We start from the raw sequence: 17,286 nt of genomic DNA on the forward strand, positions 1-17,286 counted from the left end.
TTTACGAAGTTAGGCTCCTAGTTGAATCAAGATGCGATAGTCTTTCTTAAAATGGATCAGTTCTCGATTGTATGAGAAGACATGGAGTCTGTAAAATGCAGGAATACTCTGCAGCTTCCTAACATCCTGGTTATACTTACTCCCCTTACACATATTTCAGAAATCAGTCTCTCTGACACCCACATTCATTACTGCTGAAAAGGCAGAAAACACTCTGTTCATTTAGCATTTTTATTTCCCTTCATCTTAAGGGCTTCCAAAAGGAACTGGTATAATGCTGGACAAGGGGATAAGCTCATGGTCCAGGAGACGACAGACTCAAGAAGAACCAAGGGGAATGGAACACCAGACAGCCTGGCTTCACCACACACATTAGCATCTCGAACAACCACATGTTTTAAAAAGATGAGCCCTACCACTGTTTAAACTTAGACTCCTTGTGTCCTTTCCACACTAGATGCCTTTAAGGGTAAAGAGCAGATCTTAGGCAATTTGTGAGCTCTGTGTTCTCATCAGTTGATCTGTAATTAGAACCTGCATCAGCTTGGAAAGGTATGTAGCAGCTAAAGGGATTAGTAACCCCTCAGGTGCAAACAAATACCTTCAGGCACACTAGGTCCAAACCAGTGCAGTTTTATAAAATGTATTCTTAATGTAGCTCCCGAGGACACACACTGTAGAAAAGGTGGAGCAGGCGAAACAGCTTTGAGTTCACTTTTAGCCTGTAGTTCAAGAAAACTACACCATGGGTAACAAAAGCAAACCAGCAATCTCGCCCACTCTACCCACCGCCATATACATACACAGACACAAAGAGAGGTGGATTGCAATGCTCCTCCTAGGCTCTCATTTCCACAGAGTTCTTATATAAAGAGCAATGAGAAAGACAGAATATCCTGAAGCCTTGAGGTATGGTATAGTTGGCAATAAAGGGGTTAAGCAGCTCTACTTTCCTGGAAACTTTCCAATTCCTAGCCAGGAATGCAATTCTCCTCACTACCTGTGTGTGCTACATATTTTTTTAAAATTCAGCAGATTAAGAGTTAAGACCAACACCTCAGAAAGAAAAAGAGAACTTGGTTCAGCTGTACCCTCTCTAAAGCAAATACCAACGACTCTGAGCCTAATGCACTCAGCATACACAAGACTCCACGGACATGCCAAAAAACAGGTGAAAAGAAGTTGAATTTCCTCAGGTATCTCACCTTTCAGCCCCACACACTTAGTAGAATTTACAAATCTGTGAAACACGTAAGTGTTAGATAAAACAAAAGCACATGTAAAATTCCATTTAGAACCTGAAAAACATTTACAAGTCACAGAGGTCACTATAGATCAGCAAAAACTGCTGGAATTTGGGTGAGAAAGGTCAAAGGGTAACCATGGAAACAAAAGCAAAACAAAATGATACATAAATAGAAGAAATATGGGCCTTAAAACTTAAGGCTTAGAAGGAAAGCTCCCTAACTAGAAGTTCATGCTTATCCTAAAGAAACACAGGGAAATATTGCTTTGGTCACCATAGGGGGAAAACTGTCACTACTATTAAACCTACATTTCTGGGGGAAAAAAGATGTTCACCAGATAAAAACACAGGCAGTGACTGCCAGCCTACAGTCACAGGAAAGGACATCCAGAAGCACCTGTCTTGCTAGAAATAGGTAGGAAGAGATGAGTCACTATTTTAATTCTGTTTAGTGCTCTCCACATTCCAACCCTCTAGGTCCCAAAGCAACATTATCCTTTTTCATCACTTTCTCAGTTTTCTTCCCAGACTTGTGGAGTTGGGTCCGAACGCTAAGGGGTGGGGATAAGAGAAAAGAGAAAGAAAGAGGAAAAAGTTAGAAACCTTTTGGTTAGTAGAAAAAGATACTGGGGTGGCAGAGTAATTACGTGGGAGAGAAGACTACATTACAGTTACGACTAGCAAACGGTTATTAAGATCCAAAACTCCCTCTCTTGGACAGCGCCCCCTATCTTTCAAAGCTTCTACAGTAAAAAGCAAACAACTCCCTGGAGAGAGGAGTAAAAAAGAAGATGCAGTGTGTGCAAAGGTAATGAGATACCACAGTGTTACACGAATTATCAATATTCTTTCAGATTGGAATTGGCACCTGATGAAAGTCAGACTCTTCTACAGGTTGGAAAAGGGTTGTCAGTAGCCTTGGGGCACAGGATGTGGCAGAAGAGCTGAAGAGATAGTTATCATGGGAAACGTACAAAAGGCAATTCCCTTAGGTACTCACAAACTTCTTGGCCTTTTAGTCTAACTTCCTCCCCATGGGGGAGGGTGATCACCGTCCTAAGAAGGGCATATTCATGAGAGAAGTTCGAACCCCTTGCTAAGTGATAAGCAACAGGGCAAAAGGACAGGTTCTCTGGATAAAGAAATACTGGGAAGCCAACTACCGTCATGCCCAATGACCAGAGTAACTGGGCAGGTACCCATTCCTGCAGCCGCAAGGACAAACGTCCAAGGGAGGAGGGAAGGCAGGGCCAAAGTCAGGTAACATTCCTGGGGGGAAGGATTATCAGGTGACACTGGGCTGAGGGCCCAGAGAGGAGACTGGGCGGGAGGAAAGTTAGCAGGTGAAAGAGATCAATCTTGGGCAAGGAAGTGACCTTTGGAGAAGCAAACAGGAGGATACCAAAAACAGGGGGAAGGGTAATAAGAGAAAATGGACCCCGTAAAGCACACAGGATCGAGATAGAGAAGGCGTGTTCGGGTAACGGAGAAAGAAGAAAGGAAGTGGGGCTGAGAGGGAAGAGATGGGGCCGAGACCGGCCAGGGCTACGGGGGCTAAGAGCAGAGCGTGCGAGCTGGGGGATGAGGAAGCCCCGAGGTTGCCGGGGCAAGAGCCAGTTGGGACTCCGGGGCTCCGGGAGGTCCCGGAGCAGTCGGAGGTTGGGCTTTGGAGCCCAGGACCGAGCAAAATGAGGAAGGGAAGCGCGGGGTCGGCTCCCCAGAGACTGGCGTGCACCCCTGGGGCCAGCTGCGGAGGTCTCCGGGGTCCGGAGGGCGGTTACGGGGCCAGGCTGAGGGAACCGGGTGGGAGGGACACTCACAAATTTCTTGGATTTGCCGCCGTCGCCGCCCGCCGAAGGCAGCTCGTCCGGGCTCCGGCCCTTCTTCTTGTCCCGGGTCCCGCGACCGGGCCCCGGGCCCCCGCCGGGCGGCTCCATGTCCAGGTTCGCGCTGCTAGTGACCCCGCGCCTACGCCGCTCCCGCCCGGCAGCTCCAAGCCCGCCGCCGCCGCCGCCCAGCAGCTCTTCAGCCAGCCGCCGCGCCCCGCCTCATTAGCATGCCGGGCTGCGCGCGCCTCATGAATATACAACCGCGACGCCTCGCTCCCGCCCGCCTGCCCCACTTCCGCCCGGACACGCAGCCCCTACCAACGGGGTAAGGGAGGGGGGGTGGAGGAAAGCCGCGGAAGCGCACTACCTGCCTGGCGGGCCTAACCATTCGGACCCACGTTGGGGGGGTGATGGTGAGTGGGCGGTGCAACTCTCCCAGGCAGCGCCACCTGGCGGCTGGAGCGGCGCAGGCCGCCCTGCTCCCACGCAGTGCCCACGTGGCTGTAAAGCCTGGACCCTCTCACACTCCAGACCAGGATATTATTATCTGAACCAAAAATCGCATAAGAGAGACTGTTATCTTTGCAGAAAATTTAGTGCCGGGCTTTCCAGGATAATATAGTTTTTATGTGTTCAATACCCATGGAGCACATGAAAAAATAAAGTGATAGCTACCATTTATTGAAAGCTATGTACCAAGAACAGAGCTTGGTCCAGGGCCAGTGCTAGACTGAAGTCGACTAGCTCTGGAGTTAGATTACCTAGTTCTAAATCCAAGGTCTACTACTTTCCATGTTTCTAATCTGGAAAAACTAGTTATTGCTGCAGTGTGCCTGAAGCTTAATAATAGCTAACCATTTACCATACACTTGTTCTATGCCAGACTCTATGCAAAAACACTCTACACCTATTTTCTCACTGAATCCCCACAATGCCATGTGATAGATTCCACTAGTCTCACCATTTTAAAGATAGGAAATTTGGACATCGACAATTGAAGTGACTTGCCCAGGGACACATAATGAAGTGACAAAAAACTTAAAACCAGGTTGGTCTGACGGCCAAGCCCTATATTTAACCAGGATTCCCTACTGACATAAACCAAACCTGAGTGAAAAAAACAGGCATTCTCCAAAAGTATGTTCTTTGCTCTACTAGCTTGATTCCTCCCTCAGTGATTTCATCTATTCTCAAGAATAGCTACATCTGTCCCTTGTGTGAAAAGCCTGTGGTACCCAGTAAGTCCTCAAAGTCTGGACTTATCTTTCCCACGACTGGCAAAAGATTTCAACTGCATGTTCCTGGAGGGCAGTCAGTGACTCATTCATTAGGGAGCCCAGTGCTCAGTCTAGGGTCTGTTATTTTACAAAGACTCTGCCAAGCTGGCTGGCTCCTAAATCTGACCTTCATCTCTTACCTTCCACTTTCTAATTGCCTGATGGACAGTTGCAGAGTTGTCCAGCCCACACTTCGAAATCAATTTGTCCCAAACAGTTCAAAAGCTACTTACTTTCTATGCTAGTGTTGAGAAACGACAGGATCAGAGCATGCAAGGAGTGATCCAGGTATTACTCTTCTTTCTTGTACCACTGTCTACATCTACTATAGCATTTATCTTACTCCCTACTGGGGAAGAGTCCATGTTTGTGGCTACTACAATATCTAGCATCATTCTTCACATAGACAATGAAGATAAGGAGCAACTGCTTATGTCAGTCACCATTTTATCTCAGTGTATCCTCACCAACTAGCATCACCAATCCCAACACCCAGGTTCAAAAACCTGAAGTCATCTTCTACTCCCTCTCTTAAGCTAGTAATCTGCTCAGGTTTGTCTAACTCTTAACTAATATGCTCTCTTAACTCCCTATATATGAGTAAGACAATCCATGTAGAATACATATATACAGGTCCTAATGTAAGGTGAGTGCTGAATGAATGTTAACTATGATTTTTATTATATACATCATCACCCCATTTCCTCTCTCTTCATACACAGGCAGCTAGCAAGAATTAAGAATATTCCCAGAAAGGCAAAAGGTACAAAAAATACCAACTTGGTTTATTGAATAAAAAGGGTGGTAAAATGGACATAAAGCCAGAAGTTAGAACAGGACATTTTCACACCCTCCCCGATCTCAAAGCTGCACTTCCCATCATCTGGGTTAAGGTGTTAGGGAGCCAGAGCCCCCTAAAATCCCTTACTCTTCACCTGCACTGGAAACAAGGCCTGCATTAGGAGAACCCAGGAGGAAGTCAAAGGCAACCTTACTCCTGTCTACCCCCTCACCCCTAAAGCCTCTGGGTTACAGGGAAGTAGGGAAGGAATAAGTGAGCCAGAAGGGCTGGGACTAGCCTCTAGGGCTCACCGCCCAAGATGTCCTAGAGATGGCTATCCTTGTCCCCATCCAATCCCTAATAGGTACCATTCTCAGACCTTGGGAGGGAGAAGAGAGGGGATAGTTGGTTCCAGAACAAGATGTGGTCTCCAAACCCTCCCCCAGCGTTGGTAAAAGCCCTGAGAGTAACCTGACCAGGGGTGGAAGAGCCACACCTTTTCCCTCCCACCCAACCAAGAGGTAAAAAGGAATATCTGGGGACACAGCAAGCCCAGCCACTCTTAAATCTCCACGTCGCTTTCCTTGTCATTGTCATGGTCTCCATCATAGAATTCATTGGGTGCCTCTGGCCTACAAAGTAAGGAAAGAGAGAGAGGTCAGGTTCCCACTCTCCAAGTTCCAATCTTCTCCCACATAGGTACCCTCTCTGGAGCCATTTCTCAGGCCCCCATTGTCAGGGAACCACTCCTCTCCTTCTGCTGGTAGAGACTGACTGCTATTCATTCATGCATTCATATAGTCAATAAACATTTACTGACAGACTGCTCTGTGCCAGACACTGTCATAAGCCTTAGCAGTAGAGAATCAATCAGACAAAATTTCTGCCTATCCTCAAAAAACTCACCGAATAAATGAGACTGACAATAACTAACAAAGTAAAAACATAAATATGGTAATTTCAGATGGTGGAACGCACTACGAATAAAATGAAATAAAGGGATGTGACTGAGCGTGATGGGAGGAAACAGGTAAAATTTCAGATAGGATTATCAGGAGAGGCTGTTCTAACAAGGTAAGACCTGAAGTCTGAGAAGAAGCTGGACAGGCAAAGACATCAGGAAGACCATTCCAAGCTGCAAGAAAACCAAGTACAGAAGTTATAAGGTGGACGGAGACTGATGTATTCCAGTGAGAAAAGGAGGTCAAGATGGCTAGGGGAAGTGTGCACAGACGATGGTCATTAGAGATGAGACCAGGGACATAGGTAAGGGCCTTTAAAGCATGCAGGGCCTCTTAAAGCCACCGTCAGAAATTTGGATTTTCTTCTAAGTGCAATGGAAAGGAGCATTTTTAGCAGACGAGTGATATACTATAAACCTGTAGTGAGCAAAGGGATGTGAAAGCAACACAAGATCCCGTAAGCACTCAATACTGCTCTCTTTCTTTTTGGAAAACTATTCTCTGGGAGAATATGTATAACTGAATTATCCTGCCCACGGCTGATAACTGAGAAAGAAGGAAGAAAGTCATCAAAGAGAAGCCAGGGAACAAAGTCAGGAAAGGCCCCTCTGCCTGGAAAGCAATGTCTCAGTTACCTCTAAGTGCACAAGGGTTAAAGGTGAGGAGTCAGAGACTCGAGTTTGAATCTCAGCCCTGATATTTAGCTAGCTGTGGGACTTTCAGAAAGTTATTTAGCCTCTCTGAGCCTTAGATTCCTCTTCTGGTAATTTAAGAATAGCGCCTCTTAGGGTTGTCTGATGGCAAGAGACTGATGACAGGATGACATTGTATCATGTATGTTTTAATATAAAGCACTCAGTAACAGTCTGCTGCTTAGCAAACCCACAAAAAGTGGTAAAACTTATTACTACTCTGCAAATGATATGCAAGCTGGAGCTATAGGCATCAAAGAAAAGGAGTTCAGTGGGTGGTCTGATGGTAGGGCTTAGGACAGGAAGAGGCCTGAGGCTTTTCTGCTGGCTCTTGAGAGCAGGCTGTATAATGCAGAAACTAGGCCCAGATACCAGCCTGGAACTACAGATAAAAATAAAACAAACTTTGCCAAAAGGAAGAACTTAAAAACAGATTTTTAAGAAAATCAATTTCTAAAAGTCAAGCCCCAGAGACCTGGAGAAGTTGAGAAGGAGATGAGGGGTCAAAAAGGATCCCTGAGGCCAGATGTTCAGATACTTCCTCAACCAAGAGAGAAAATAAGGGGTTACTCATGGAGAAGAAGGGTTGGAGTGGTCCCAAGGGTCTAAGCAGTAGAGCCCAGGTCCAGAGGAGAGATCTGAAAGCCTGAACTCTAAGAAAGACAGAAGATTCTGGAAGGGACTGAGAAGCCCATCAGACTCCGCAGCAGAGCCAGATCAAACATCTAACAGTGCATGGGAGCAGGACCAGGTGTCCTACAAGCGACCAGCTGTGGTTATCCCCCAGTCACGTAAGGAAATCTGTTCTCTATTAAGTGCATCTGTTTCTGCACTTCTGGGTTCTGCTGTTTTTTCCCTTCATTTTTCAGAAAAGTCTGGTTTGGAGTTTTTTAAAAAGTCTATTCTAGTCTTTTTTTTTCCCCTATTCAGTGCATCTGTAAATATTTTAATATGTATCTCAGAAAGGTAAAGACATAAAAACACACACACATACATAATACAACTGAGAAAATTAACAGAGGAAAGAAATCTAAGGGCCTTTCAAGAGCAGTACATGGGCAGTGACCTGTCCAGCTTAGAATCTGGAAGGAGTGAGTAAAATGCTGCCAAGAATATAAACTGTTACAGACTTTATGGAAGGCAATTTGGCAACAAATAAAAAAATTTTAGTGCACACAGCCTTTGACCTAGCAACAACAATTCCAGGAATCTCACCCACTCAAACAAGCATGCAAAGATGTATATGGACGGGGATTCACTTCCATACTCTTTGTAATATGGATAAAATGGGAAATAATGTAAATGCCTGTCAATGGCACTTGGTTAAATTATGCTACATCCACACAATGGAGCTAATAAAATAATGAAGCAGATTTTTATATATATTGGCATGAAAAGATACACTGTTATGTTAAAAAAAAGTTGGAAATTGTAGAACATGTATAGAGTAATCCAATTTGTATTAAAAAAAAAAAGACTGCACAACTCTGAAAATGAGTGTATGTGTGCCCTTGTGTTTATATGTGAATGTTAAATAGTACAGTTGTAATCTACAGAAAAAATCTGAAAAGATAGAAGTCAAACTATTAACATTGGATACTTTGTGAAACGGGTCTGGGATCGTGTAAAAGCAAACTGAACATATTTTGGTGCTGTTTAAAATTTTTACAACAAACATATGTTACTTACGTCATTAGAAGCAGGGCAGAAAAGTGTGGGATTGCCACATACCAAAGGAGGTAAGCCAAGGACAATTAGGCTAATGCCCTCTAATGTACTTTTTCCCTCTTAACCTCCCCAAAAAGCTTGTGGGAATCCCTTGCTCTCAAGTCCCTGCCCCAGACCTGCTGTAGTTCTCCTCAGGACCCCTCTCCTCTGCGTCAGCCTCATCAGTCCTGTCATAGGTTAGGAGGTCTGCCGGCACATCGTGAATCTGGACACTAGGTGCATGGTTCAGCATCTTCAGGTTTTCAAAGATTGTCTGGCGGATCTGGTCCAGATACTGGTTGGGGATGAGGAATAGACAGTGAGCAGCTCCCAGTGATTCCCAGGGCATCTATGCTTCTAACTGCCTTTTGCCCCTACTGTCCTAGTTTCAATCCCACCTCGCATCTTAGTTTGAGTCTCCCAGCTGTTAACTGTCCCTCCTCCCAACCCTGACTGCTTCTGCCTTAACCTGGGCTGCCTCCTAGCTGAGAACAGTGACAGTGATGGCTGAGAACTTCTTTTCTTCCCTGGTTTCTCTGACTTCCCACATCCTGGACCTCTCCTGGGCTCCCCGGCCCTGGTGCTCAGCTTCTCCGAGCTGCTGACCTGGCGTGAGTTCTGATTCTCGATGCGGGTGCTGACGTCTGGATGGAGCGTGAAGTCCGGGGCAAAGTACTCAAAGTATTCTTGGGGGAAAAGGAGATTAGGAGGAGACGTTATGGCTCAGATAGAGGCAGGCAGGTCCCAAGACTTGCCACTCCCTTTCCTTTCCATCTGAAACCCCTACGTAATAGCTGCCCAACCTTTTCCCTGACCTGGGTCCAGGGGTTTAGTCTGCAGAGCTCTGAGAAAGTCAAACTTTCCACCTGCTTTCAAACCAGGCCATTTTGGGGTCTTGTGAAAATGGCCTTCCTGTTCTGGGGGCATCATGGGGTGGTCCTTACCACTGTAGGGAAGCTCCTCACTAATGGCCTCTTCTACTAGCAGCGATGTCTCATACGTCCTGAAACAAACCAGCAGAGGGGGGCGGGCTGAACAAGTGGGCTGAAGGGCCCACCTGGCCATCTCTCAGGGAGCCCCTAGCTCACACTGGACAAGGGGGAGGAGGAAAAACGGGGGCGTGCTCACCAACAGCGGGCAACATTCCGGACAGTATAGCCACCACCACCTAGCACCAGCAGAGGGATATTGAAGCTCTTGACATATTCAACGCACTCCCTGTTAAAAGGAACCAGAGGAACAGGTGGCAGAAGTGACCAAAAGCCAAAGTATATGCTTCTAGATATTGCCTGGAAAGGTGCACAAGGAAACTAGAAATGTTCTCTATCTTGATCTAGGCAGTGAAAATCACTAAGTTATATCCCTGAGATTTGCGCACTGTATTATCCACATGTTGTGTCTCAATAAAAACTTTAAAATAGGGCGCACTCCTACCTCTGTCCTGCTCAGCACCCACCCTGGCACCCGACCTGTTAATCAACTGTTCTCACCAAGGCACCAGCAAGTGCTGTCAGTTCAGCCACCAAAATATAACTCAAATCATCTGCTTCTCTCCATCAACCACCTCCTCCAACTTGGCATCCTGCCTACACAATACCAATAGCTTCCTAACTGGTCTTCCCACTTCCACTCCTGTGTACCGCCCCCCCGCCACCCCAAACCTTTCTCCATTCAGCACTCAGAGCAGTCACTTTAAAATATAAGCCGGATCATATCACTTCCCTGTTTAAAACCTGTCTAAAGTTTCCCATCACATCTGAAATATAATCCAGACTCCTTACCAGGGTCTAAAGGCTCTGCACAACCCCACCACTGCCGACTTCTCAGATCTCACCTCAAACCACCTGCAGCCTGCTCTCCCTGTCCCTACCTTGTTGGTTTTACTTCATCTCCTCCACTATACCAGCTCTGCCCTGTCTCAGAGCCTCTGCATGGGTCCTTCTCACTGCTTGGGATAGACCTCCCTCTGCTCCTTTTATGGCTCGCTCCTTTTAGCCTCCAGGTCTCAGCTCAGAATTTTGGGAAATTCTTCCCAAATCGTGCTATCTAAAGTAGGTTCTCCATTGTTATCCTGTGTCTTAGCTTTCTATCTTTTTCCTTCACAGAATTTATAACTATCTACCTGTCTTGTTTGCTTACTTATTTTTTGTCTGTTTCCTAGGCTAAACTGTAAACTCCATGGGAGTTTTCCCACTGCATCCCCATCTCCTAGTACAATGCCTGGAACATAATAGGTGCTTAACAAAAACCTACTGTGAATGAATGACCAACTGGGGAACACTGTTCAAGGTGACATTTCTGGTTCAAAGTACAACATGTAGCTATTTTTGAGTCACAAAAGGAGGTGAGGTCCATTCCCCAACTACTCCCATTCCATGTATTGAGGCCCAAGGCCATGTGAAAACCTGGGGGAGTGGAAGGAGGGCAGGCCTCACCCATGTCCTCGAATGCTGAGGTTGAAGCAGCCCAATCGATCACAGCCCAGAGAGTCAGCTCCACACTGCAAAAACCAAAACCCAAGGTGGCTACCGTGAGATAACTACTCAGAATGTCACAGATGTCCTTCACTTCCCTTCCCCCACCAGCCTAGGGACTCTCCTCTTTCCTGCTCTCTTCCCTCAAGCCCAGTGCCTGAGGAGGCACTGACAGTATTACCTGGAGCACAATGCACGTGGGTTGGTAGAAGTCCACCACCTGGTTGATAACTGGCTGGAAAAGGTGCTTGTAACCTGGGAGAGGGCCAAAGATGGGCACCTGGCACCCCAAGGGGATGGGGAGACAGGGAACAAAAGGAAAAAGGGGGTTCAGAGAGCGTGGAGCCCAGGAACGCGTGGCAGAAGTTACCAAAAGCCAAAGTATACGCTTCTAGATGTTGCCCCAGGAATGGGGAAACCCAAAGGGGCAACCACTGGTTCTGAACTTCTAGGTGGGGTCTGATGAACTTCTGGAGTGACTGATGGAAGCTAATGACCCTTTTCCCAGAAAAATGCACATACAATATGTTGCATACAATTTCCGGGGAATTCACGGTCCCTCTGAAGGCCATTCATCCTTAAGGACACCTGGCCCAACAGTAGACAACATCAGGCAGAAGAAGTTAACTCAAGGAGAGAGAGCAGGAGCCTAGTGAGCGGGGAGAAGACTTCAGTACATACTCTGGTCATCAATGCCATCCCGCAGGGGCACATTGAGGCAGTAGTAGCGGCCACTCTCTGCTCCAACTTCATACATGTCACCTGTAGGGAAGTGGGGGGTGGGAGTGGCAGCGGTACCCGGGAGGTATCTACAACCCAGCCGCTTCAACCCCAACTGTACTCCGAGGGCCTCTCACTCCATCTATGTGCGCCCGCCACTCACTCCCTCGAACCACTAAGTCCCCTGCAGCTTGCATTCATTCAACAGATACTTTTGGAGGGCCTACCATGAGCCAAGCTGGGAGCGAGGCACTGGGGATACAGCAGTAAAGAGAACTAACGAAATGATTGAAATCCCACCAAGCTTATGTTCTTGGGAGGTAGGCATGATAAGGGGGGAGGCAGTAAACAAAACAAAACACCGCAATAAATTCAAACAGCAGTGAGTGCTCTGAAAAAACTAAGCAGAGTGATGTGACAGAGTAACGGGGTGATCAGGAAAGCCTTCTCCAAGGAGGGGGCCATCTGAGCTGAGACCTGAGGCTGAGGAGGAGAAAGTCATGGTAAGAGCTGAAGAGTACGAAGGGGACAGACGTTCCTATTCCCATACCTGTGCCAGGGAAGAAGTAGTTTCCGTATTTGTGGAAGGACACTGTCATGACCCGGTCCGTGAGGTAGAAGGCTTCCTGAACTCCGTCACCGTGGTGGATGTCAATATCAATGTAGAGCACCCGAGGGTGGTACCTGGGGTGAGGGCAAAGCCGGGGTCTGAGGCAGAGGTGAACCCCAGGAGGAAAACCCCCCAACCCGCTCCTCCCAAACACAAGGTCTGGAATTATGAAGAGTCTACATTGGCCCAAGTCACCTGAAACCTAATACCACCAGTTCCCTAAGGGCAACCCTGGGGCTCCAGCCTGGAGGCAGGGACAGGAGAGGGATGTGCAGAGAAGGCTGAAATGTGAGCAGGCAGCGGGGAATCTGCAGCAGAGCACAGGAAGAGGCAGCCTGAGAAAAGCATCAAGAACTTGGGAAAAGCTAGTGTGGGGTGGAGGTCAGGGTCAGGGCCAGGGCAGTCTCAGACCTCCTCAGCCAAGAGCCTCTTAAGTCCCGCCATCTCCTCCCAGGCTACTTACTTGAGCAGCTCCAGGATGCCAATCACAATGTCATTGACATAGCAGAAGCCAGAAGCCTATGGTAAGAGAGTGGTCTTACAGAGAGGAACGACTCCTCCACCCAGCTGCCCCCTAGTGTCATCCTGACCTCCTACCCTACAGTAGCTGTTGTCTCCCCTATCTCCTCCTCACTCACCTCAAACTTCTTGGCATGGTGCAGACCACCAGCCCAGTTAATGGCAATATCACAGATCTGAAAGACAAACACCCAACTCACAGTCCTTCTCCTGCCCACCGCCAAAGCTGGGAGCTCAGGATCAGGGTTAAGGCCTTGGATTCAGGGACCCACAGGAAGGGGGAAATAGGACTCGGGGCTATGGTCACCTTGTTGTTCAGCTGGGTTGCTCCTTGCAGAGATGCACCTGTGTAACGGGAGCAGAACTCAAAGAGCCCGGGAAACACTGGGCTGCAGGAAGAAGAGCAAGTTGGAGCCCTTTTACCTTTGTCCACTCCCTTCCTACACCTCTCTCCCTACCCCAAAGCCCTCTGATCTCCATGCTTCAATAACCCCCCTGCCCCTCCTACATACCTGGGTTATCTGCAAATTTATTTGACAAATATTTTAGACCAAACCATGTACCGAGCCTTGTGCGAGGCACTGGATGGGAAGTAGGGAAGCCCAGTGGTAGTATTCCCTAGCTGCACAAAGAGCATTTACGGCCCCAGCTGTGGCCTGAGGGCTGACTCTGCATTCCCAGATCTATAAAGTGAACTCAGAAATAGCAGCAGCAATAACACAAAAAACAAAAACCTCCCAAGACAGCATGTAACTGAAAAATCCAATGGGCAGGGCAGCGTGTGCAGGACAGACCACTGCGACTGGTGTGCTCAAGAAAGGCTCCATGGCATGAAGCTTCATGGTGGTGTGAAGGCTGAGAAGGCCTTGGTGAGGCTGAATGGGGAACAAAGGGCACTCCAGGAAGATACCCTGTGCAGCAGGGGTGTGGGGATAAGATTGGGAAGGTGCTCAGGGCCAGCCTGAGGAGTTGGCCTCTATCCTCCAGCCCAGGCTGCTTCTGTTGGTAGGATCTTTCAGGGAAACGGATTAATGTAGTGTTTAAAAACCTAGGCTCTGGATCTGAATCCTGCCACCTCCACTGACCAGTTATGTGACTCAGGTTAAGTTACCAAAATCTCCTCAAATTTCAGTTTATGTACTTATGCCTACCATCAGGAAAAGGACTAGTACATCTCACGGGTGGTGTGAGAATTAGGTGGATATACCAGTAATCCTTGGCACAGCAGAATAAGTACTCAATAAACTGTAGCTGTTGTAGGAAACTATAGGATCAACAACCACGTTTCTTCAAAAAATAAATTCAAAGGAGAGAAGGAAACATTATAGGTTAAAAGTCTTAAGAGACGTAGCAACCAAATATAATATGTGGACCTTGTTTAAATCTTAATTAAAGTAATTTAACTGCAAAAAGGAAAAAATTTGAGACGACTGGAGAAATTTAAGTACTGATTGCATATTTGATGATATGAAGGAATTACTGTTAATTTTTCAGGTGTGATGATATTGTTCACTTTTTTTTAAAGAGTATTATTTGGAGATATATAGTAAAGTATTTATGGATAAAAGGGTGTGACATCTGGAATTTGCTTTAGAATAATCTAACATGGGAGGATATAGACGAAGTAAGATTAGCCATTTGCTCTAAGTGTTGTAGCTCAGTGATAGATACGTGCGGGTTCACCGTACTTTCAGAAATGTTTGAAATTTTCCCTAACAAAAAGTTTAGAAATGAATTGTGCAGATGGCAGCTGTTGTGGTCACTATATTTTTGTGGATGTAGACTAGAATGGAAGCAAGGATCATGGCTTATCTTTGTTGTCCACCTTCTTCCCACAGGGCCTAACTCTGAGTCTACTTCTTATGATATGAGTTCAATGTAAATGTGGTAGTGTCTAATCACTCTCTTGCTTTTTAAAACCCTTTGATGACTTCCCCCTACTCAAGAGGTTCAAAACCCCAATTCATAATAGGGCTGTTTACTTTTCAAAGGCCCTACCTATCTCTTTAGCCTCGATTCAGATCACTCTCAGATTGTGTGGGTGGCCTTTTTTCTGTTCCTCAAATAAGTCTCACTCTGTCCTACCACAGACCCTTAGCACATGTTGTCCCTACTGCCCAAGACATTCTTCCCCTCACCCTCCATCCTCCCAACTACCTTTCCTCTAACTACCTCCTACTTTCTTTAGATCTCAGCTCAATCTTTATTATTTCCTCTAGGAAGCCTCCACTGACCAGCCCCTGCCCAGGCTACAGAATTCTCCCATGTATACACTCTCATAGTCTGTCATATACGTCTCCTTCACAGGCCTTAGCACAAGTGCAATATTAAAATTGTTTTGTTGTTGTTGATCATTGCGTCCCTAGCATTTAGCGCAGGGCCTGGCCTAGAGCCAATGACCAATAAATATTTGTTGAATAAACGAGTAAATGATGATTCATTGACAAGTATCCCCCCTCCATCATATCTTCCCACTGCTGCCACAAGACCTCACTCAAGTGCTCTCACTGAAATGCCTGGCAACAAGGTGTCTGGCATCAAAGGTCCCAGTCCTCCCCTCACCAGTCATCGCCCACGTTGAAGGCATTAAGGCTCTTGGTGAAGCCTTGCATATTGGTGGGGCTGACTCTCTGCAGGAAGTCGATGTAGTCCTCAGAGTGGAAGCGGCACATGTCATGCTGGGAGGCCTGGTATGGCTTGAAGACCTCGGATGGAAACACAAGGTGAACCCAGGCAGGGTCAGTCCCACTCACTGGGCTGAGACTGCCCACACTGAGCCCAGACTTGGGGACTGTCCAAAACTACACACAGCAGTCCCCTCGCCCCCCAATCCTTGTTATTCTATGAGACAAATGTCAGTGAAGAGAGACTCTGATTAGCTTGGTGGTTTATTATGATCAAGCCCCCTAAAGACCACTGGGCTTGCCTTTTCCATCCCACCTTTCCTACCTTCTCAAACCTTAACCCCCTTCCACCTGCCCTGTTCCTTGGATCTCCTATTCCTGATTCTCTTCATACTCCTCTCCCCTGGGCTCTGATTCTGTCCACTCTCTCCTCTGAGTTCTTCTTAATTTTGGAATCAAATAATATGGGACACATGACAACCTTCTAATTAAAACCCAAGATGCCCAGGTGCTAATAAGCCAGAGATTTATTATCTTTTGAGTGGTTCACACATTTCTTTAGAAATTGGACAAGAGCAAAAAGTTTTTCTCTCCCCAGAAAATGCTCAAAGGCACATACTGGCAAACAATTTCAAGAGAGTCAGGGATTCATGCACTAACATCACCTCAGTCTTTTCTACGACCAATTAACTTGTCTGTGCCTCAGCACAAGCAGTGGACACTCATTCATACTGTTGACTAATTCCCCTTGCAATGCATCAGGGCCGAGCAATATGTTATAATCACATATCACTGCTATAAATGCCAGGCCAGGAACAGACAGCATGTGTATATCCAGGAGATGGAGGGATAGGTAGTAATTAAGTATAACTATGTGTGTGTGGGGGGGGGGGGCGGGTGGTATTCTAGGTTGAAAAGGGAATACCCAGGACATCTCCTTCTGTCCTACACACACATACACATTTACACAGAGGGCTGCAAAGTCCTCCCTGGAGCTCTAGCTTGGAGGTGGAGAGAGGTGGCAGAGAAGGTATGGGAATGAGGGTAAACCTCACATCCAGATACAGTGATCCAGCCACCTTCTCTTCTTTGAGGCCACAGAACTGCCCTAAGATGCTGAGGAGGGAAAAATTTTGTGTCTTCAAACCAGCCCCACTCCACCCTAACCCTAGGCCAAGAGTTGGTCCACTTGAGGTCAAAAGGTGGCCGACCTAAGGTGAAAAAGTATCTCTCATTAAGTCAGTGGATGCACCCACCAACACTCTGCATATGGGGGTGCTCCTGGTTCCTTCTACCCCCACACACACACTCTAGGGGTGGGTGGGTCGCTCTTGGCGCATTCAGTGCAGCCTACCCATCCCTAGGGCCGCAGCTCCTCCCCAACCTCAATCCCCAGCAGAAGCCGCGAGACTCACGATCATCTTCTTATAGAGACCGTAGTGCAGGACCAGACTATGGGTCAATGCCAAGCGATGGGGCTTCATAGGGTGACCAGCCCCTGGGGGTGAGAGAAGAGAGTTCGTCAGTACGCATTCCTGGAGTTGTAGCCCCGACCTCGAAACCTCCGCGTCCCGAAATCCCTCGCCTACAACCTTGTTCCCTCACCGTAGTGGAAGTTGCCCACGTCGGGGTCGTAGAAATAGGCCACAGTCTTGGCCATGGTGCCGGCGGGACCAGGCCCAGCGCCTCCGCCGCCAGCCTGGCCGCCTGCCCCACCCCCGGTCCTGCGTGCTGCGTAAGCACGCAGCCTGCCTCTGCGGAACTGGGAGACCCAAGCCGGCCTCCCTTAGACCACGCCCAGGCCACGCCCCCTGCGGAGTTCCGCCCTCGCCTTGCTACGCCCTT

At 47.4% G+C, this 17,286-nt stretch overlaps 2 protein-coding genes across 5 annotated transcripts in view; both read right to left on the reverse strand.

The window, feature by feature from the left end:
* LOC132518403 (protein diaphanous homolog 1-like) overlaps positions 1-3,269 on the reverse strand; it is a 43,369-nt gene extending 40,100 nt beyond the window's left edge. The window contains exon 1 of the mRNA XM_060146368.1: positions 3,067-3,269. Within this exon, the coding sequence (XP_060002351.1) occupies positions 3,067-3,183 (117 nt within the window). The 5' untranslated portion in view covers positions 3,184-3,269. The remainder of the gene's footprint in view (positions 1-3,066) is intronic.
* Positions 3,270-5,116: 1,847 nt separating this feature from the next.
* Positions 5,117-17,242, reverse strand: HDAC3 (histone deacetylase 3). Of its 4 annotated transcripts, none has more exons than XM_060143833.1 (15): positions 17,047-17,242; positions 16,857-16,939; positions 15,380-15,522; positions 13,125-13,206; positions 12,937-12,993; positions 12,494-12,606; positions 12,239-12,396; positions 11,650-11,730; positions 11,150-11,223; positions 10,930-10,994; positions 9,623-9,712; positions 9,439-9,497; positions 9,101-9,180; positions 8,632-8,789; positions 5,117-5,765 (listed from the first exon to the last, which is right to left on the reverse strand). In XM_060143833.1, exons 1-15 carry the CDS (start codon positions 17,099-17,101, stop codon positions 5,696-5,698), a joined length of 1,368 nt encoding a protein of 455 aa, XP_059999816.1. In that variant the 5' UTR covers positions 17,102-17,242; the 3' UTR covers positions 5,117-5,695. The 4 variants fall into 4 exon arrangements, with proteins under 4 accessions (XP_059999816.1, XP_059999817.1, XP_059999818.1 ...); XM_060143834.1 differs by having other exon boundaries at positions 12,239-12,372; positions 17,047-17,200; XM_060143835.1 differs by lacking the exon at positions 12,494-12,606 and adding an exon at positions 12,762-12,817 and having other exon boundaries at positions 12,239-12,372; positions 17,047-17,200.
* Positions 17,243-17,286: the final 44 nt, after the last annotated feature.

The sequence above is a fragment of the Lagenorhynchus albirostris genome, chromosome 3 (genome assembly GCF_949774975.1).
Source record: "Lagenorhynchus albirostris chromosome 3, mLagAlb1.1, whole genome shotgun sequence".
In the NCBI taxonomy this organism is placed as follows: domain Eukaryota; kingdom Metazoa; phylum Chordata; class Mammalia; order Artiodactyla; family Delphinidae; genus Lagenorhynchus; species Lagenorhynchus albirostris.

Bases quoted from the DNA above. Each gene is read 5' to 3' on its own strand.
- HDAC3 (XM_060143833.1), bottom strand. From the start codon at position 17,101: ATGGCCAAGACTGTGGCCTATTTCTACGACCCCGACGTGGGCAACTTC. The intron at 12,994-13,124 runs GTGACCATAGCC...TTTGTCTTTCAG, and splicing joins CAACCCAGCTGAACAACAAG to ATCTGTGATATTGCCATTAA. The intron at 9,181-9,438 runs GTAAGGACCACC...TTTTCCCCCAAG, and splicing joins TGAGGAGCTTCCCTACAGTG to AATACTTTGAGTACTTTGCC.